Source organism: Ascidia mentula, chromosome 4 (assembly GCF_947561715.1).
Source record: "Ascidia mentula chromosome 4, kaAscMent1.1, whole genome shotgun sequence".
Classification (NCBI taxonomy): domain Eukaryota; kingdom Metazoa; phylum Chordata; class Ascidiacea; order Phlebobranchia; family Ascidiidae; genus Ascidia; species Ascidia mentula.
This window is the reverse complement of record NC_138569.1, coordinates 15,967,429-15,988,612: the sequence shown is the minus strand read 5'-3', so window position 1 is coordinate 15,988,612 and position 21,184 is coordinate 15,967,429. Positions and strand designations below refer to the sequence as shown.

The following is a 21,184-nucleotide window of genomic DNA, read 5'->3' as shown; positions in this document are numbered from 1 at the left end:
GAATCAACAGGTTTCATTGCATTTGGAGTAAAGTCCAAGAAATCGGTTTCGTAGATCAAATGAAATATTTTTAAACTAATGTGTAGTAAATAAACAAGATTATTTTGCAACGAAATGTTTCATAATACACAATTGTTATGATACAAACACTCAAAATGAATTGTTTCAACGACGTCTTTTACAACTGGGTTTACAAAATTCAAAATTGCTGGTAAAAACGGTTATGTTTGCCGCATATTTTTGTCATTTTATTTGTCAGAACAGCTCAGAATTTTATAAACGCGCGTTTGTGTGTGCGTTGAAAGAATGCGAAGAGCCGTTAGGTGTGCATATGCGTATTTCCTGCACAATATAGAGTACACCTCGGTATCAATTGAGGACAATTGCTCAGTTCCGCTATATGCCAACAGAGTTCGATTTGACGCATGGTTGGTCTCTACAATTTTGCAGCCACCATCGATAAAGATTTAAGTCCACGTTTTCCATTCCATCTGATTCGGTTGAGAGTCACACACTGATTCATGCAACAAGTTATGAGTAAATGATGCGCCGCTTTCTTGAATAGCAGCGAACATAACTGAATATGTTTAAAAGAACTGGTTAAACCATTTTGTTGCCTGAGATCGTCCAGTCAAAAGAATGTTTAAATGCATTTTCGTCCTTAATGCATTTGGCAGAAATTGGCATACTTGTAATTGAGAAATGAGTCCGTTGAAAGATCTTGGTTCTTCAAGGTTAGTAGACTGTCCACTATCAGCCGTTTTAACCTGCATATGAGCATGTTTCCCCTGAAAGGTCATTCCTTCACAGGAAGATATAAATCAGAAATGCGATATGACAATATCATGATGCACTTACGGTGATTTTTTTACCTCAGATATTAATTTAAGTTATAACTCAAACCCGCCTGATTGTTTTTGTTTTGCAGTATAGATCAATCTCAATGCCAGAAGTAAATACAGCCAAACCCAGTTTCCGTTAGAATACCGCTCCCTCTAGCGACAGCTCTTTTGGCGTTTTAATTGATCAGTCCTATTGGCTCAGTGCTGGTGTCAGTACATCGGTGTGAATTTTCTGTTTTTTTTTTCAACACCGCCGCAAAACCCAGTAGGCAAATAATAAACTATGTAGCTAAAAAATCTACGCTTGAATATATATCAACACATTATTTGTTTATTTGTGTTTTTAATTTCATGCTTTTTACAAACAAGGTAGACACTGTGTTAGCTGCTCACAAACTTTAACAAAAATACTCAACTTTAACAAAATATAAGTTTTCAATCGAGTCCATTTTGAAGCTTTTTACGCGAAATGTTACATTTTTGTACATTCTACAACCATCGATAAGGTGAACATACATTAATACGAAATGGTATCTACACACATCAGAAAATAAAAGTCATTAAACATGCGAAGGTATGAACACTGGATTTAAATACAAAAAAGGAATGAAGTTATTTTTGGAACATTTTTGAGTTGGTTGCAACGTGTTTAATATTTTTACTGATGACGAAATTCAAGTTTTCCGTACAGCTTAGATTTGCGTTGCACCTGTGATTATCAATAAAAATATTTTTGAAATGATGTTAATGACATACACTATACAGCCCACGGTTTTCTTTTTAGGTTGTTTCAAATCGGGTTGTGGTGACAGTTGAGTTAAACGTTTGCGAGAATTGGTTAGATTTGCTTGTTCCCGTCTTCTTCCTGTATGATGAGGTAGAAACGACCGAACGCAAAGGCAACCACCAGACCTTGCGCAACTCAGGTGACCGAACGCATGTGAGAAGAAATATGACAACTCCCTGAATATGAACACATGTAACGTAAGATTTCTTTGTATTCTGTAAAATCCTTTACGTTAATTTTCAACGCTTCTTGTAACCGAAACAAAATCGAACGATTTGTATCGTATCTATACATTTATGAGGTATCTATATTGAGAAAATCAAAATTTTATGAATAATCAAAATTTTATGAATATCAGACCGCATGAGCACAACTGGGCAATTTGAAGAAGTTATTGAAAGGACAAATGATATAAATTACAGCCGATTCCTGCTTTGCAATGTTTGGTTCTTCCTACCTGTAATGTGTTGAACAGGGCGAAGAGCCAGCTCATTATAGTGAAGTAAATGATGTCGTCAGAGATAAGCATGAGGTAACCGAAAATCCAGGTCATGCCCATGATGGCCGACATGGTGGAGGCGATAAGAAACATTTGCTTATTACTGCGTTTCAGGGATTCGGTCTGAGCCTACACACAAAAAGGGGCGTCAGTAGCTGCACTGACAGATTCTTTACCTAATCATACCTCGACGATTTTGCATGAAACTTCGCGCATCACAGTTGCGAAGACGCCCAAGTTGAAGAGGAAAAGAATTCCGACAGGAAGAAGGAATGCGACGTTGAGGGCGTTACCAGTGAGCCAACACATGTTCTCAGCTCTGTATGTTGAGAAGAATTCAGCAACGGCAGAACCTACAAACCACAAAGCGTTTAGGTGAATCGAGGTAACTTTGTTTTCATCCAAAAACATGTAAGCTTATTTTCGTGGAATACAAACATATATCAAATAATTCAAACACAGTTAATTTTATTTGTCAGCTCTCACTTCCGTCGCAGAGTTTGGTGGCAGTCCGGGGTTGCTTGTCGAAATATCCAATCGTGATTGTTAATGTGAGACTGACGATAATTGCCGGGGTGACGTAAGCAAATGCGGAAACGCGCTGCAGAAAACCCCCCTTGTCTTCTCTGAACACCTGTAACATACAATTTCCCCTTTAGTTCAAGGTTCAACACAGCATTGCCAAAAATACAATAGTTCTTACCCTGACGACAGACATGTACATGTCGTAACTGTAGACGGCCATCCAACACCAAGTTGTGAGCATAAAGTAATGAAGCAAAACAGCGACCATTGTACACGCCGCACCAGATTCAGTTCGAGAGACGCCAGTGACAAAGAGCAAGTAGACCACAAGCAGATTGCAGCATATGTTAAGCAGGATCTTTGCCGGGCGCCGACGCCTGACGTCTCTATATACATACCACATGAAACAAAGTTGCGTGTATGTTGGCACCGAACTCTAAACTTACCGGCTCAAGCAATGGACGGTGATGGTGGCTGCAAGCCCCAATATAGAAAGAACACATCCAATGTCACTGATAATGCTGAGTGCTACGTCACCCGGAACTGTGTTTGAGCTCTGCATGAAAACCAAACGCGTTTATCTAATTTCAAGGCTAGCGTTGTGAATTGTGTCTTGCCATTATTTATTTCTTTGGGTAAAATGTTTAGAGCCCGGGGTTACTTTATAAAGCTTAAATCGCTTAGTTGTGTCGCTTAACATACCACCAGAAGGGCGAAGTTTGTGAGGTGATTACATTGGCATTCAGGGGGTTCGGCGCTTTGATTCCAGCAACAACCGCTTGTCGACCACTCGCTTCTGTTGAAATCCCAATGAACGCATTCCACCGTGGTCTTGAGACTCTAGGTTGCAAAGAATCTTTGATTGCATTTTTTATTTATTTTTGACCACACAGGGATTTGAACCCAAGATATCCTGGCCACGAATCTCGATAAGGTGTTTTTATGATATTTTTTAACTATATGACCTTGCGCGTTTCGCCACCAAGCGGAGCTTTTCCAGTACGTGATGATTCTCCCTGATGTTGAATCCTCACCGGATCCTGTAGATCGTTGACTGGTCCACCGTCACCAAGCTCAGCGGAAACAACCTAAAATTAACATAAAAACATTCCAAAACCTAATTGATTTTTTGCATTTAACAAACGGTGTTAAAATGCTTGAACATGTTACATACCCTAATCTATATATTATTAGGTTTGCAGGCTTGGCAGCCAAGGCATTGCAGCCCAACTGGATCAGCCACTTTTTCCTGACAAGTCGGAGCAAGATTTGAAAAATCAAGCTTCCGGTGAGGTTTGAACTCACGACCCTGGGCTAACCAGGCCCAACGCTCTACAGGAGCTCAGTGATTGCACAGGGTATATTGTGGCCAAGGTACACTGGTGCGCAAGCGCACAACTTGCCAGGCAACCTTCACATATACGTAGGGGATCTCTACCACCGCATCAGATAACGCAGTAATATTTCATGCAATGGCATGATTGACAGGATCACCCCACTGCGCAGGTCCTTGCTTGGCGATCACAGCTATCGTATCGCGATCATTAGGTTTGCAGGCTTGGCAGCCCAGGCATTGTAGCCCAGCTGGATCAGCCACCCAATCATGCCATTCCATGAAATATTACTGCTAATCTATATATTTTACTCTTGGGTGGTTTGTTTTTATAAATGGGTCGAAAATGGATGTATTTTGGGGACGGAATTTAAATTATTCGCTTTTAGTTCTATGAATATGTTCTGAAACCTTGGTCACATATTTTGCTTCTGCGGCAATTTACATAGGATTTTATTTGTATTTTTCTTCGCCCTTAAACAACCCCAAAACTACACAGGTTTTTACGCACCGACGTCACATTGCTATCCGAATAAAAGAGTAACGGTTCCATGTAGAAAATGAAAGCAAATCGAATCGTTATCGTAGTGGCGTTCGTCGACCTTTTCCTCCTTTGTATCAATTTAGTGGTGGCAGAGGGTGGGACAAAGATCACTGGGGGTTTTCTGCTGGTTGCGTTTCCTGCCAGGTTCGGAGCATAAGAGACCGGGGCGTCGTTGTTTGCTGACACGTCTTGAGCCTTAGAAAATGTGTTGATTTAAATATTGATTGTTAAACATTTGAAACTGACGCTTTTGGTCGGTTGTGCAATGATAATTTACATACTAGGAAAATTGTTTTCTGGTGTTTACGTCGCAATTTGGTTACAATAGCCCTGCTAAAATGTCAAGTAGGCCTATATATTATAATTAAATACTGTCTTCTGCGCTAGAACATATAAATTAAGCTGCATAGGCGAACCTTCATAGAAAGAGAGTCGCTTGCGAATGTAAAAGAGTCCGCAGTTGGGGATATTTGAACTTGGCGGGCAAGTGATGAAATTGCTTCCACCACTTCCATTTGTTGTCTCTTCAGTTCAGCTACAGCCGATGCAGACGTTTCAGACGATTTCTGCGCTTTGAAACCACCCAAGAGGTTGCTGGTCACGGCAAAGACGGAGTTTGCGATAGACGAGGAAACCTAATCGCGCAATTCTTTTTTGATTTTGTGTAAGCTTTTTTTAGCAAAGAAAACATTTATGAAATACCAAATTTGTGACCTTTATGTAAGCGTTTCCTACCTTGACTTTTCCAATTCTGGCGGATTCCGCGAGATTCCGCATGAAATTTGCAGCCGTTTTCGTGATGTCGGGTGTCAAAGCTTGTTGGGAAGCAGTGGCGTCAGTTAACAAGGCGCCTGCTTCCTCAGCACCCGCAGTAGTGGCGGTGGCATTAATGAGCGTCTGTAAGTACAACATCATTTTATGGTGGGTCGTAAAGTTTGACCTATACTCTGTGTTAGTGCTATACGGCGTAAAAGGTTTATATTCAGTATATAACGGTAGTTATTTCAAAAATAGAGATTGAGGTATTCGGTGCTTCGTTTTTCACCTGCTGTATAAGCTCACCACATGCTGTTTGATTCGTTTTGCAAATATCTGCAACATCTGACACGCCTGGAAAAAGAAATTGTCAGTAATAATACTGGTCGAAAACGACTTTCCTATTCACTTACATTTCAAACCGTCCCACTGATATCCAGAATGACACGAACAAACAAAACTGCCATGGGTGTTTTTGCATAAGCGTTCTCCCCCACAAGGTTGATTTGAAGCACTGCATTCATTTACATCTACAACGGAATATACACGAATTGTACACATATGTGTAATTTTTGTTAGCTTTAAAAAACCGTTTTCTTGTCAGCCTGTTACCTGCGCAGGTGGGTCCAGTAAAGCCAATAAAACATGAACACACATAGCTGCCAGGTACGTTGAGACAGTTTGAATTGACAGGACACACCGTCGGGTTTGCGCATTCATCAGAATCTGGAAATTTGTGTTTTTCAAACATTCTCTTCGCTTAAGAGCCTAAGTGCGTGCTTGGGTGGTAGCAGTTTTTAGCCGAGGAACATAAGCAAAAATCGAAAGAAAATACTATGCAAACGTAAAAGCAACAAATTTTCTGTTGTATTTAGGTTTAGGTAAAAGGTACAAAGTAATGCAACTTACCGATGCAGTTTGAGCCATCGCTGCTCCAACCAACTACGCAGTTACATTTGTACGAACCATTCGTGTTGATGCAAGATGCGTTAGCATGACACTTGTGCATCCCTGCTGTACACTCATTTACATCTGAAACAAACCACAGTTTTCAAAACAAACCACTGTTTTCAATAAAACGTCACAATTTTGCAAAACCGCGGCTTGGGGGCGTTAAAATTTGGACAATACATGTAAATATATATATTTGAAGAAGCTAAGTATAACTAGATGTACAGCTGGTTGCCAGAGTTAGGACCTCATTTTCGCCATACATAGTTGTGTTAAAAATATAAGTTATTTTGCAAACAAATAAAGTATTGCTTCCGTTACACACCTTCACAATCATGCCCATTCCCTACAAATCCGTCTTTACATGTGCAGTTGTGAGAACCCACGGTGTTAAAACAAGTTGCATTGAAGTGGCACGAATTGCTCATTTCAAGACATTCGTTAATATCTAAAATGACATTTAAAACCATTGTTGCTGGAATAGCTGCTAAAAATCTTTGTAAAAGTACCGCGAAAAAGTCGTTTCAAGAGTTTGTCTCAATAAAAAGAAATATATGCTCAATGTTCGGAACGAGCTGTTTCAGTGCAAACATTAGCGAACAAACAAAAACAAACAAGGTATCTACGTTTATGAAACTATAATAAGTTTGCCTGATAAAAAGGACTAAAGAACAACAGCATTAGCCGCAAACGTTTAAACAGCATAGTCAACAATTTTGCTGCAAAATGTAACTTTACAATAATAACATTGGAAGCTGAACGTTCTGCAGAAAAACGTTTTTTTCTACGCTATGCACATGATAGACTTTCATTGCTTGTAGTTGAAAATGAAATAGTTTAGTTGCATATCTGTGTACATAACCCGACAAATATGTTTACCTTTGCAAAACACTCCGTTTCCAGTAAATCCGTCTTTACAAGTGCATTTATGGGAACCAACAGTGTTCGTACATGTGGCATTTTCATGACAAGAATGACTTGTTTCGTTGCATTCATTAATGTCTATAAACACAGACAAAAATACACGCCTTTAATACAATTTTCGTATTTCAAAGCAAACAAAAACATAAAAAGTATCTACACAGAGCAAAAAATCCATCTTTACAAATACGCCTATGTTGTGTTTATGAAACTATAATAAATGTATCTGATTAAAAAAGACTGAAGAACAACAGCATTACTCCAAGCATAGAGTCTTCGTACCACGACATGTTTAACCTTACAGTCACGTTGGTTAAGTGTTCATTAATTCCGAATCTTATTTATATTCGCGTTGGTCAGCTAACCATATATACTTGTACCTGAGCAATTCAAACCGTCTCCAATAAATCCAATCTTGCAAGTGCAATTGTGGGAACCAACAGTGTTCGTACAGTTGGCGTTGGGATGACAGACGTGTCCTTTGTCGCACTCATTAATGTCTGTATAAATATTACAATACGTCTGAATGACATTTGATTTTAGGAGAAATTTCTACCTGTGCAGTTAAATCCGTTTCCTTCAAATCCTTTATTACAAGTACAGTTGTGCGAACCAATAGTGTTGCTGCAAGTTGCATTGCGATGACACGGGCTTGCTCCATCGCATTCATCAATATCTGTGTAAACATCAACATGAAAATGGCAAGTCTAGCTGAAAAAATGACTGTCGAAAGAACAGCATCAGTATGGAAAATTCCTTTGCATGAAACAACTTCCTTAAAACAACAACCAAAGTCGTTTCCTTGGTCAGCTTAGCATTTATACTCGTACCTGTGCAAGAAAAACCGTTTCCATTAAACCCAATCTTGCAAGTGCAGTTGTAGGAACCAACAGTGTTCGTGCAGTTGGCATTTTCATGACAATAATAAATTGTTTCGTTGCATTCATTGATGTCTATAAACATAGAAATAAATATTGACATTCAATCAAATTTTCGTATTTCAAGGTATCGCCACAACAATCAACACAGCCAACAATTGTTTAACAACTTTCTTGATTCGAAATTGTTTCGTATTTGCCTTTGTCAGGGGTGTTGTTTCTAGGTAAGTATAAAAAGTGACCACTATCTTTGTGAACACTTTAGTTGGTTTTACTTTTAAACCAAGTGTCACAGTGCTACTACCGAAGACGCATATTTTCAAACAGACAAGAAGGCAACAGACCGACACAATCTTGTCCGGTGCCAGTAAAACCACACTCGCAATAACACGAGTAATTTCCTGGAATGTTGATGCAAATACTGTTGTTTCCACATCTGGGACTAACGGCATCTTCGCATTCATTAATATCTGCACAATGAACAAAGTTTGATTCTTTAAGGTAAAGTCTATTTGAAAAACAACACAAAAATTGCTCTTGTAAGTAGCACACTAAGGTTTTGATGTAAGTTGTACAGCGATGTTTTAGAAATCATGATAATGTATCTGTACATACGTTCTTTCTCTACAAAACACATATTTGTACCTGTGCAATAAAAGCCGGTTCCATTAAATCCACTTTTGCAAGCACAGGTATGTGAACCAATGGTGTTGTTACAAGTTGCTATAGGATGACACGGGTGTCCGTTGTCGCATTCATTGATGTCTAAGTAAATATCAACATGAAAGTAGCAAGTTAACCTAATGACGAATGACCGCCGAATGAACAGCATCAGCCACAGGAAATACTGCTCTTTTAGGCCCAATTCTATACTTCTTTTCATTTGCAGTTAGTTCCTGTTTTTCTAAATTCTAACGCATTTTGAAGCGTCTCTTTGTCTTATTTGACAAAAATACATTTGTATCTCAGCAACTATTGCTTCATATTTTGTAAATTGTATTGTTTTTCCCGTGCTTTTAAAATCATGTAAAGTGTTAAACTAAAACAGAGGTTCAATAATCACAAAAATTATTTACATCAAAAGCAAAAAGGAAGAATGTTTGCGCTTAGTTTTACCAAACATTTGCTAACGTGTAAGGTAATTATTTGTAGAACTTTCGGCGAACACAAACCACATATGACTGTACAATGGAATAAACAATACCTTCGCAATGTAAGGATGACGTGTTGAAGACAAATCCATTTGAGCAATTGCAGTTGTAGGAACCAAACGTGTTGTGGCATGATGCGTTTTGAAAGTCACCAGATGAATTGCTATAACCACAGGGGTTGGTTTTGCATTCGTCAATGTCTGCATGACGAAATACCGATTACGCTTTTCTAGGTCCACTAAACCCATTTTCGTACCTGTGCAATTAAATCCATCTCCTGTAAATCCGACATCACAACTACAATTATGGGAACCAATGATGTTGGTGCAATTTGCGTTCGCATGGCACGGGTGGATTACTTCCTTGCATTCATTGATGTCTGTGGAAATGACGATATTAAGCTGTCAATAGATTTAAAAATTAAAAAAATATATATATAGGCTACTGTCGACAATGAAAAAAATGTTGGGCAGAATTCTTTATTAAAGGCGCTGAACAAATTATTCCGTGCATATTATAAAAATACACTTTTTGCTCTGTTGAAACAACTTAGTTTAAAATTTTACTGCGTTTTTTAACTACTACTATTAACAATTTTCACTAATACTACGCTATGCACATAATAGACTTTTATTTCTTGCTGTTGAAAATGAAATAATCACGTTGCATATTTGTGTACATAACCCGACAAATATATTTACCTTCGCAAATCAGGCCGTTTCCAGTAAATCCGCCTTTACAAGTGCAGTTATGGGAACCAACAGTGTTCGTACAGGTGGCATTTTCATGACAAAAATAACTTGTGTTGTTGCATTCATTAATGTCTGTAAACATAGAAATAAATATACGTCTTTAATAAAATTTTCATATTTGAATGTATCGCCACAACAGTCAACAATTGTTTGACAACTTTCTTGATTCGAAATTGTGTTCGTATTTATACCCTTGTCAGTTTTCTGTCCCAAGTTTTATGGGTAAGTGTAAAAAGTGACCTATAGTTTTGTGGACCTTGTGGTTTGTTTTAGGCCTAAATAGTACGTGGGTAAGCCAACTATAAAACCAAAACGCCCAATTCTATACTTATTTTCATTTGCAGTTAGTTCCTGTTTTTCTAATTTCTAACGCATTTCGAAGCGTCTCTTTGTCTTTTTTGACAAAAATACATTTGTATCTGAGCAACTATTGCTTCATATTTTGTAAATTGCATTGTTTTTTCCGTGCTTCGAAAATCATGTAAAGTGATAACTAAAACAGAGGTTCAATAATCACAAAAATAAATAACATTAAAAGGGATAAAGCAAGTATGTTTGCGATTAGTTTTACCAAACATTTGCTAACGTGTAAGGTAATTATTTGTAGAACTTTCGGCGAACACAAACCACATATGACTGTACAATGGAATAAACAATACCTTCGCAATGTAAGGATGACGTGTTGAAGACAAATCCATTTGAGCAATTGCAGTTGTAGGAACCAAACGTGTTGTGACATGATGCGTTTCGAAAGTCACCAGAGGAATTGCTGTAACCACAGGGGTTGGTGTTGCATTCGTCAATGTCTGCATGACGAAATACCGATTACGCTTTTCTAGGTCTGCTAAACCCATTTTCGTACCTGTGCAATTAAATCCGTCTCCTTCAAATCCGACATCACAACTACAATTATGGGAACCAATGATGTTGGTGCAATTTGCGTTCTCATGGCACGGGTGGCTTCCTTCCTTGCATTCATCGATGTCTGTGGAAAGGACGATATTAAACTGTCAATAGATTAAAAAGAATTCTGAGCAACTGTTGCTTCATATTTTGTAAATTGCATTGTTTTTCCCGTGCTTCTAAAATCATGTAAAGTGATAACTAAAACAGAGGTTCAATAATCACAAAAATAATTTACATCAAAAGCAAAAAAGAAGAATGTTTGCGATTAGTTTTACCAAACATTTGCTAACGTGTAAGGTAATTATTTCTAGAACTTTAGGCGAACACAAACCACATATCACTGTACAATAGAATAAACAATACCTTCGCAATGTAAGGATGACTTGTTGAAGTCAAATCCATTGGAGCAATTGCACTTGTAGGAACCAAACGTGTTGTGGCATGATGCGTTTCGAAAGTCACCGGAGGAATTGCTATAACCACAGGTGTTGGTGTTGCATTCGTCAATGTCTGCATGACGAAATACCGATTACGCTTTTCTAGGTCTGCTAAACCCATTTTCGTACCTGTGCAATTAAATCCGTCTCCTTCAAATCCAACATCACAACTACAATTATGGGAACCAATGGTGTTGGTGCAATTCGCGTTCGCATGGCACAGGTGGCTTCCTTCCCTGCATTCATTGATGTCTGTGGAAAGGACGATATTAAGCTGTCACTAGATTAAAAAAAATAAAAAAATATATATATAGGCTACTGTCGACAATGAAAAAAATGTTGGGCAGAATTCTTTATTAAAGGCGCTGAACAAATTATTCCGTGCATATTATAAAAATGCACTTTTTGCTCTGTTCAAACAACTTAGTTTAAAAATTTACTGCGTTTCTAACTATTAGTACTATTAAAATTTTTTACTAACACCATGCTATACACACGATAGACTTTCATTTCCTGCCTTTGAAAATGAAATAGTCAAGTTGCATATCTGTGTACATAACCCGACAAATATATTTACCTTTGCAAAACACGCCGTTTCCAGTAAATCCGTCTTTACAAGTGCATTTATGGGAACCAACAGTGTTCGTACAGTTGGCATTTTCATGACAAGAATAACTTGTTTCGTTGCATTCATTAATGTTTATAAACATAGACAAAAATACAGGCCTTTAATAAAATTTTCGTATTTCAGGTCGCCATAACAGTCAACACAGCCAATAATTGTTTGACAACTTTCTGTTTAACAACGTTATCGCATTCATTGTTGTCTACGTAAATATCAACATGAAAGTAGCAAGTCAACCTGATGACGAATGACTGCTAAAAAAGAACGACATCAGCCACAGCCTTTGAAGCTCAATTGTATAAGTTTTCTTCATACATTTCTCTGTGTTGAGATAATTCAGAGACTAATTAGGCCTTCATTAACGCGACTTATTTGATGTTTTGTCCAAAGTGTTCCAATTAATTTTAAAAAACAGTCTATTGCATATTTGACTGTCTACAGCATCTTGGTTTTCATCACTTTGGCAATCAAAATTAGGAAAGGCCGAATCAGAATTAAACACTGTATTCCCAGACAAATTAAATTTAAATCAGATTTTTGTGAAAAATAGGCGAAGAAATTAAAACGTGTCGTTAACATCCACGGCCTTTCAAGATAGCCCTACAAGTGGGACGCAAGAAAATATTTAAAAAACACTGTGACCTGAAGTTTAACAGTACCTTCACAAACGGCACCATTTCCTATGAATCCGTCATGACAAATACATCTGTGATTTGAGCAATTTGCAGAAGACGAACAGGTATCGCCTCCTGAAACTAAGAGTTGAAATAATTGTAAGCTGACAATACCGAAAGTTATGTAAAGCTAGGGTACCTGTCTGTGATGATATGCACAACGAAATTGGCGGTGTCGTGAAAAACACAGTGTGTGAGCAACGGTTTGCCTGTGCTGTGCTTGAAGGTGTCGTTAGAGTTCTTCCACAAAGACACTGAGATAATTCCACATTGACGTGGCCTACTTCCGGACTCAATGTTTCTTCCGTAACGAGGTTGCCTTAACAGTAAACAAAATTTCACGTCATAGAAAATGCAAATAAATATACAAGCAAGTAAAACACAAACCATTTCACACAAGAAACAATTTCATCACTCACTGTAAAATACACAAACAGGTTGGGCTTCTATATCGCAAGGAACCCATGAAGTATTTTGCTTTTCCTTGTCGTACACTAAACAATTTGAACCATCTTTTCCTTTCACGTGAAAGTATGCTTCAAAAAAAGTAAAAAAACGGTTGGATTCCGTTTTCAAAACTTATACGTATGAACACTTTTACTTTTTGACGACAAATGCAAAACTTTTCGAAGAATATTTTTTGCCGTTTCATTTGAAACATCCACAAGAGTTGAATTCCGTTCCATGCACGCGTGAGTGGCATCGTAATAGGAGTAATCTTTTGTTAAAACAGTGTAAATCCAGCCAGGTAATTCTGAGAAGCAACACAAGAACAAAATCAAAATCAAATTTACATAAAATACATTGAGTCACAAAAAAGTAGTAAATAAGCTTTACCTGACGGTCCATCCATGCATCCATCTGGAGTCGAATTCCCAGTGGGACAATAGACAATAAAACACAAAAGAAAAACAGCGGTCACCTTGCTTACTTTTCTTGCGATGCGATTCAGCATTATCACAAAATTTAACTTATGGTGCCCTCATAACTACATCACATTAAGACAACGGATTAGACGACATACTGCATCAGAACCAAATCTAACTGAGCGTTATTTTCCGAATAAGTGTTGTTCATATGCTAAACTATTCATTACCCGACCAGGCAATAATCGTCATTTTAATTTGAGATCATTTGTCACCTGACTGTGGCTGATAGTTTGCTGTCATAACCTGTAGCGGGTTTATTTACGACAGAGATTGATTTAAAGTATGAACAAATAATTTGCTGTCTTTTGACAAAAATAATAATAATTGGGGCTTTGCTTATTTTTTGAATAGGGACCACATTATCTTGCGTTTCGTATGTAGCCAAATATTTGGTTTCGGGACTGTCTGCTTTTGATTTTGGTTCATAAACAACCCATCTGATTGTTACACCGCATGCTGGGAAACAATGCATTATACCATTAAATAAACGACAAGCAGAATAATAACTTGTAATTGTATTTGAAGTAATAACATAGCGGAATGATTTCACTACGTGATACGCGTAGACGCCGACTGCCAATTAGCGATGCTTTCCATTAGGCGGATGGTATACAAGCGCTGAGTCGCCTGCCGTCCCGTTGGCGCTGATCATTGCGGATGATGTCGACTGTTTGCGAGGAGCACTCCGAAAGATCCCTGAAGCTGTGATCACTGACGTACGTCGTGCCATGTTTCGGAGAGGTGACAGCCAGACCTTACGCATGTCCGATCGTCGCACCGAGGTGAGAATAAAAATAGCGAAGCCCTGCGAACGGGACACAACAGTTAAACCGTTGCGCCAATTGAAAATAAATTATTGTTAAATGTCATCAGTGATACAGACGTGAGCAACGCAAACGACACTTGGTTCAAGCTAAATACGGACTCTGTGATGAAAAATAATAATGAGCCTAGGCGGAAACGGCTAATTGATCACCCGACTAAAAAACTACATTTATCTCAATGTGACCGTTACCATAAAGGTGAGATAGCGTTTGTCCAAATCACCAACTAAACTGTTGCCATATTTTAAGGCTTCTTTGGCGTAACCGTATCCAACACAAACAAATGCACATTGAAATAAATCACTGTTTTAAAATTTACTCGAGTTGATAGGTTAACATAGATAACCACTGCAGTATGCGCAACCGTAATTTGCAACTTTTTCAAGTAAGTGAGATTTAAATCGAAACTTCGCGTATGGCCATATATGTATAAAAGGCTGGGTACTTATTTGAATGCAAATATGCAATGACGTGAAATTATGTATACCTGTAACGTACAAAGCACCGCGAACACCCAACTTGTGATGGTTTCAAAAATCGGGTCGTCCGAAATTAGCACAAGATAACCGGAAGCCCAGGTCAGTCCCAGCATTGACGTCATAGTCACAGCAATGATTAGATTTTGTTTCACAGTTCGCTGCAACTCACGTGATCTGGCCTAATTCAAACAATCGTTGTTATTCGTCAAGCAAAAAAATTAAATTGGCCAGTTTGGTGCTACACGATTAAGTAAGACAGGTGATTTTTTGCAAGCGTTATATTAAATTGGATCATTCATGGCTTTATTTACACATTTTACAACACAAACAGGTACATTGTGTACGATATATCTGCTTTCCACAACAGTTTGAATCGATTCTGTAAATTGTTTCAACAACAAAATTATACTATAGCCCAAGTTTTCATTCAGTTACAAACCTTGAATAAACACTCGTACTGTTAGCAACAATATATATACATGCCTGTGATGTGTTGCACGAGAGTTCGTACGTAACCCGACCAAACACAGTCAAATTGTAGAGCAGCATCGCTCCCACTGGCGCAAGAAACCCGAGGTAGAGCGAATAATTGTGCAACCAACACATGTTCGGGGCGTGGTAATGCGACTCCAGGAGTCTGTCCATTGCTAAAACATGTGTAGACAGGGTTACCATCGGTCAGAATTAAACAATAAGCACGCAGCATTTTTTGTCGAGGATATTGTGTGCATTACGGCGGCAAGAAGACCGTTTTTTTGGAGGCGAAGATCAATTATTTTTTGTTTGTTTTTTGTGGCCTGTTGTTTCGTCCAAACGGCAACTTCGCTAATAATCCGCATTAATAAAGAATAAGCACGTTTAGATAAGGAAACAAAGCACGCAAGTTCGAAAAAGCACATTTACGTTTTCTGGGACACTGCTCGCAACAATAAGCAGAAATCTTAGAAATAAGCACGGTATGGCAACCCTGCGTTTAAATAGGTCTTTTAAAACTTTTGGACCACCTTGAAATAAATTTATAACAGCACCAAAGGCCATGCAGTAATAAAAAAATCATCGACATTTACAAGTTATATATTTTAACTTCAAGCGATTTTGACCATAAATAAAGGCTGAAGTGTCAATCGGGTTTCTATCTCATTGCGATCAAGCCATGGACGCCACGTGAACTCAGTACCGCAAGAAACCCGTTTCAACTTCGTAGGGGCAGACTTCTTACCTGGGTTGCATAGGTCACTCGACCTTTTCTGATCAAAATAACCAATCGCCACGCCAGCCGTTGCCACCACAATAAATAATGGTACGCCGTATGCGTAAGTGAGACAAAGCTGAAGAAAATGACGCGGCCTCTCATCGAACACCTGCAAGAAAATGTCAGTGGTTGTTGCATTTGAATAATAACAAAGTACACCGTACACATTTTATAAAGTGTTGCTTGCGTACACATTTTGTTTGTAATCCATGCAAATTGTCAAAACATTATCATAAAACAGATATAGCTCTTTTGTTTGACTTGTATTTACATGCTTTGTATTAACCCCACATTTATTTCTACTTTTCCCAATCAGAAATCGGCAAAAACACACCTTGACAAGCGACTTGTACATGTCGAAGCTGTACACAGTCATCCAGCACCAGGCGGTGAGAAAGAAGTAGTGCAACAACGCTGTGGCGACGAGGCAGCCGTAATAATTATCGTTCCTTCCGATTGCGACCACGAATATGAGATAGGATAAGAAGAGATTGCAGCAAATGTGGATGACGATTTTAACTGGTCTTCTCTGTCTTATTTCCCTGTGTTGCGTCAGTCGTTTAAAAACATATACAAGTTTTACACGAGATAAAGTTGATACGAGAAAATATGCCTTCCTGTATTGTATTGTGTTTACAACCAATCACGTTCCATAAAACACATATTCGCTTACAGTAACTTTACAGGTGCCCGTTTGAGGCTTGCATAAGCAAATTACTTGCGATCATGTTTAGGTTTTTAGACTCAATTTTACTTTAAACTTTTAAACATTAGGCTTCATCATTGCAACTTTCCTATAGGATTAAACCTTACCTATCAATGAGATGTACAACTACGGTGAGGAACAGACCGACCATAGACAGGATGCAGCCTATATCACTCACGAGCGAGAGCGCCACGTCAGAAGTAACCACGTCCGATTTCTTAGATGTGGAAAGCAGTTAACAACGGTTGCATCACGAAATACTTGAGTTATTTTTGTACACCATTACATACGAATTTATTTAAGATACGTTGTTGGAATATTTTCATGGGGTGAATGTCTTAAAATAGTTGCATGATTGCCAACATTTCACCAGGAATGTAGTTGAAAACGTGTTTTACGTACGACAATAACTGCAAAGTTCGTGAGGTGAAAACATCTGCACTCCGGAGAACTAAGATCTGTGACGTACAAACAGCAGCCATCCGAACTCCACCGACCAAAGTTTCGATCCCAGTAAACGCACTGACTGCGCGTGCGCAACGACTGCCAATGAAAGATTACAAATAAGGTTTTTTTAGGGCACCATTGTGGTCAGTTGTGAAGAATTTAATTTACACACAATATTTTATTCATTCTTTTTTACATCACCACTTAAATGTGGGCTTGCAAGTTTCCGTCAATATGTATAATGTACTATGTTAATCAATTGCAGGAACTACCTGAGTTATATTCCGTTATATAAAGTTTGACCAGCAAAATTCGTACAATGGTGCCTTAACTTGAACCCCTTGAAGGTTTCTGTTGGAACCAAAGCGAAAAAATATCCGAAGCATGAACATATTTTCTTACTTTTAAAGTATTTTCAGCTACTGGTGTTTTGTTGTAAGCCGCAAGCTCGTCCAAATTCTGTATTCGCACTGGTTCGGTTAAATTTGTTATCTCCACGTCAACGCCAAGGTCAACCGAAACCACCTGTGCGCGATAAACGTGGTTTGTAGATCACAAAAAACGGCATTTGTTGTATTTTAAGGCCAGGTTAAAATCCTAATTTTTAGGCCAAACTTTTGGGGAGTCACATTATATACAGGGCCACTGTTTCAGTTGGCTTTATCGCTTATACAAATGATTCTCTGTCTCTTATACAAATCGCAATAAGATATGATGAAGACATTTCGACCCTCAAGCGATGAGTTTCGTCAAATCAAAAACGAAATAGTTTAAATTTTCACGTTTCTTCCTGGTACGTTGGAAATTCCGTTACTTTGAAAGTTATTTTGGGCTATCCGAAATTAAAGAAATACTTGCTACATTGTTACTCGAAGTTTGTGTTTTAATCGCCAAGTTTCCTTATGTGCATTCTGAGTAATTTGGCACTGACCGCCTTGACTTCCTCTTGGTCAGAGTAAAAGAGAACGTCGTTTTGATAGTAGATGAAGGAACTTCGCACACTCTGCCAACTTCTCCTTCGTCGCTTTTTCATCATTCTTGATTGTGATGCGGCTTTCGTTAACGCACTCGAAGGCACAATTACACGGAGGGGCTGTTTCCCGTTTGCCAGCTCACGGTTTGATTGAAATGTGACTGCCGTCCCAAGGTCTATGTTATCTGAAACCTAGATTTATAACAAATGTTGGAGATTGCTCGTACTTTTGTCTTTTATATCATATCGCGATTGGAACCTATTTTTTATTGACGAATGACCATCAGAGGTTTTTAGTTCCAATGGTCGGTTAAAATTCAATCGATATTATTATTATCCGCACCATCATTGGTTAATTGTTCGGAGGAGCTCTGGCGCTAGCTTGCGTCCGATTATTTAACAATCATTAGCTAACTAAATAACTTAACAATGACCATATGAGTGCAAATTTATAATATTTTACAACTAATTCAAACTACAAGGCTGTAATAGTTGTTGTGTTTAAAGTGGCGGAGTACTGTTAGCGTTTACCTCCATATCCAAGAAATTGGAGGTAAAGCGGTAAGTCGCGTTGTCAAGATTGAATCTTTGTGCCAAGGCAGAAAGTGAATAGGCCAATTCCTGTTGTTCTGTTTTTTCTAACGCTGTTAAGCTTGGGTGCCTCTCGCGTGTTGAATTCGACCACGATTCGACCAACTTGTCAGCAATCGCCACAATTTCGCTGAAAAGTTTGCTGCCAACCTGTTTACAAAGTATTACAAGTAAGATAAATGATACTAAAGAAACTGTTTTTGTTAATCTACGCTTTGCATGGTTTTACTTTATAGCCAAATCAAACTTGTTTAAACCGTAGGCAACCAAACACACAAAGTCATTATTACTGGTGAAAGACATAGAACAGGATACTCTTGCAAATATATGTTAACATAATATAACCTTGTACAAGAGTAGTACAACGTATACACTACCTGGTAGTTTTCAGTTTGTGCTTTGATTTTAACAAAAGCAACAAAGGCGACAAGGTAAGAAGTTTGGTTTTGTGAAAGTTGCTGCACGGATTTGGTGAAATTGGACAAACTCGCACCGATGTAACTCATGTTGAAGCCGGCTGTTCCGTTGGTAAGCACCTGGGTACAGTAAATTGTAAAATGTTAATCAAGGAATTACTTGTGAACTTAATACAGCATTTCTTTTGGCATACTCACATGATGTTTTAACGAAATTTTTTTTTATCAAAAAATGCACCCTGTTTTGAAGACATTGTAGGCTACGAATAAATTCCTTTTTGCATTGTTTTGGGTGCAAGTGCTACTAAATTGATATCCAAGCTTTACATACGTGTTCTAGTAGAGAGGTTATTATATCTCCGCAGTCGAAGGTTTGAAGAGAGTTTGGAGCGAAACGGTATCTCCCGGACCCACAAGTACGATCAAATTCACAACGAACCAACGCCTTTGGGAAATCTACGAAACAATAACATTGGTTACGGTACTGTGAATATGGTATGCATTTTCTACGAAACAAAGTCGCAACTTTGAGAAGAAAAAAAATCTGTTGAAACTAACTCACCGATATCGTATCTATGGCTGAACGGTTTGCTTCTGAATTTTAGTGTAAGTTACTTGCTAACGAAAAAAAATTCGAGGTCTGTTTAAAGTTGAAAGTTTGTAAAGAGGGAATAATCCAATGAAAAAATCGCCGACATTACCTGCATTTAAACATTTGTCCTCTGAAAATGCAACTTCGTTGGCGGCCGTATCTTGAAACTTGATTCCGTTGATTTTATGTTTGTGGCAAAGTTCTATTAACACAAGTAAAATGCATACAGTCATCCGTTTGTATTTCTGCTAATAATACAAAACATGCTGTCTTCGAATCGCTTGTCGTTTATATGGCTAAAACATTGAACAGACGATTTAGGATTATTTAGTGTATTTTCTTTTAATATTAGCTAGAGAGAATTAAACAAACACAATATTAATTAAAAGTTGTTTCTATACCTGCAGATGACTCCGAGTATAGAGGTAGACAGTCGCACCGAATTATATCTCCCCGCTGTCTTTGGCAATACAATGTTGTGTTAAGACAAGATAGTAAATTTGAATTCGAACACTCGACAATACCTGGATCAAAATATTTGCAAAATTACAATATAAAATAACTTTGTGTCAAACGCATGGATCAAAATATTGTCTTTAGTGAAGGCACTTTTATGAATCTTCTGTAACAAACTATGAAATTTTGATGTACCTGGATTTGTTTTATTCAGGCATGAAAATTTGCATTGATCCAACTGATGTTGGCAGCATTGCTGGTATTTGTTGCTTGGCTCACCGAAAGTCACTGTAATCGTACCGTTGGTTGCGTTTCCTGATAAGGCCAAAATGAAGCGTTAGTAATCGCATGAGGAATACAAACAAAACTAAATCCCTTGATAAAATGGTTCAAGGACTTTTATTCCTAAAGATAAAAAGCATAAACATGAAATACACTCTCAGATTCGAATTAAAATCAGGTTGACCTTTGTTGTTTCGGTTATTTGTCACGTTTGTGTTTGAGTAAACGTTTTAGTTTCTATGCAATAAGTTTACTGGCTTCTATTTTAACTTGTTTTTCTAAAAACGGTATAACTCCAAAGATATTCAGTCATGCAAAATGGTCGCCAACCAAGCCCAGCTGTGTACTAATACGACTTTTTTCTCGAAAAATATGAACTCTGTTTGAGCTTCGCCATATAAGCTTCAGTCTATTACTGTGTTATATAAGCAAGTGACGTCATTTCATTGACAAAATAACAAAATGCAACTTACCGAATACAGCAACCACGCCAAGAACCAGCACCGCAAGTACAGCAATTGCGATTTTCATCTTTACACAGGACAAGTTTCGAGCACCTAGAACTGCATCTAAATCAGAAACGGGCATGTAATGAATCGTACAATCTCGTGCATTTTTTGTTACTGGATACCGTCATCGCTCAGCTGCCTGTGACA

The 21,184-nt window shown here is 38.1% G+C and overlaps 2 protein-coding genes across 2 annotated transcripts in view; both read right to left on the bottom strand.

Annotated features, from left to right (window-relative positions):
• The window catches only part of LOC145897182 (uncharacterized), a 40,372-nt gene extending 26,807 nt beyond the window's left edge, over positions 1–13,565 (bottom strand). The window contains exons 1-22 of the mRNA XM_082985368.1: positions 13,419–13,565; positions 13,183–13,335; positions 13,001–13,117; positions 12,721–12,900; positions 12,567–12,662; positions 11,412–11,534; positions 11,209–11,355; positions 10,802–10,924; positions 10,599–10,745; positions 9,889–10,011; positions 9,444–9,566; positions 9,241–9,387; positions 8,682–8,801; positions 8,381–8,506; positions 7,989–8,111; positions 7,715–7,834; positions 7,539–7,658; positions 7,117–7,239; positions 6,563–6,685; positions 6,196–6,318; positions 5,899–6,012; positions 5,699–5,816 (exon numbers count right to left, since the gene is read on the bottom strand). Coding sequence (XP_082841494.1) covers positions 5,699–5,816; positions 5,899–6,012; positions 6,196–6,318; positions 6,563–6,685; positions 7,117–7,239; positions 7,539–7,658; positions 7,715–7,834; positions 7,989–8,111; positions 8,381–8,506; positions 8,682–8,801; positions 9,241–9,387; positions 9,444–9,566; positions 9,889–10,011; positions 10,599–10,745; positions 10,802–10,924; positions 11,209–11,355; positions 11,412–11,534; positions 12,567–12,662; positions 12,721–12,900; positions 13,001–13,117; positions 13,183–13,335; positions 13,419–13,536 — 2,807 coding nt within the window. The 5' untranslated portion in view covers positions 13,537–13,565. The remainder of the gene's footprint in view (positions 1–5,698; positions 5,817–5,898; positions 6,013–6,195; positions 6,319–6,562; positions 6,686–7,116; positions 7,240–7,538; positions 7,659–7,714; positions 7,835–7,988; positions 8,112–8,380; positions 8,507–8,681; positions 8,802–9,240; positions 9,388–9,443; positions 9,567–9,888; positions 10,012–10,598; positions 10,746–10,801; positions 10,925–11,208; positions 11,356–11,411; positions 11,535–12,566; positions 12,663–12,720; positions 12,901–13,000; positions 13,118–13,182; positions 13,336–13,418) is intronic.
• A 525-nt stretch (positions 13,566–14,090) lies between these two features.
• On the bottom strand, positions 14,091–21,059 carry LOC145898168 (adhesion G-protein coupled receptor G7-like). The gene is made up of 15 exons (XM_082986600.1): positions 21,002–21,059; positions 20,442–20,561; positions 19,900–19,992; positions 19,530–19,654; positions 19,160–19,318; positions 18,723–18,932; positions 18,153–18,383; positions 17,621–17,743; positions 17,174–17,314; positions 16,879–16,988; positions 16,400–16,607; positions 16,033–16,174; positions 15,297–15,460; positions 14,822–14,992; positions 14,091–14,315 (listed from the first exon to the last, which is right to left on the bottom strand). The coding sequence occupies exons 1-15, from the start codon at positions 21,057–21,059 to the stop codon at positions 14,091–14,093; spliced, it is 2,280 nt and encodes a 759-aa protein (XP_082842726.1).
• Positions 21,060–21,184: the final 125 nt, after the last annotated feature.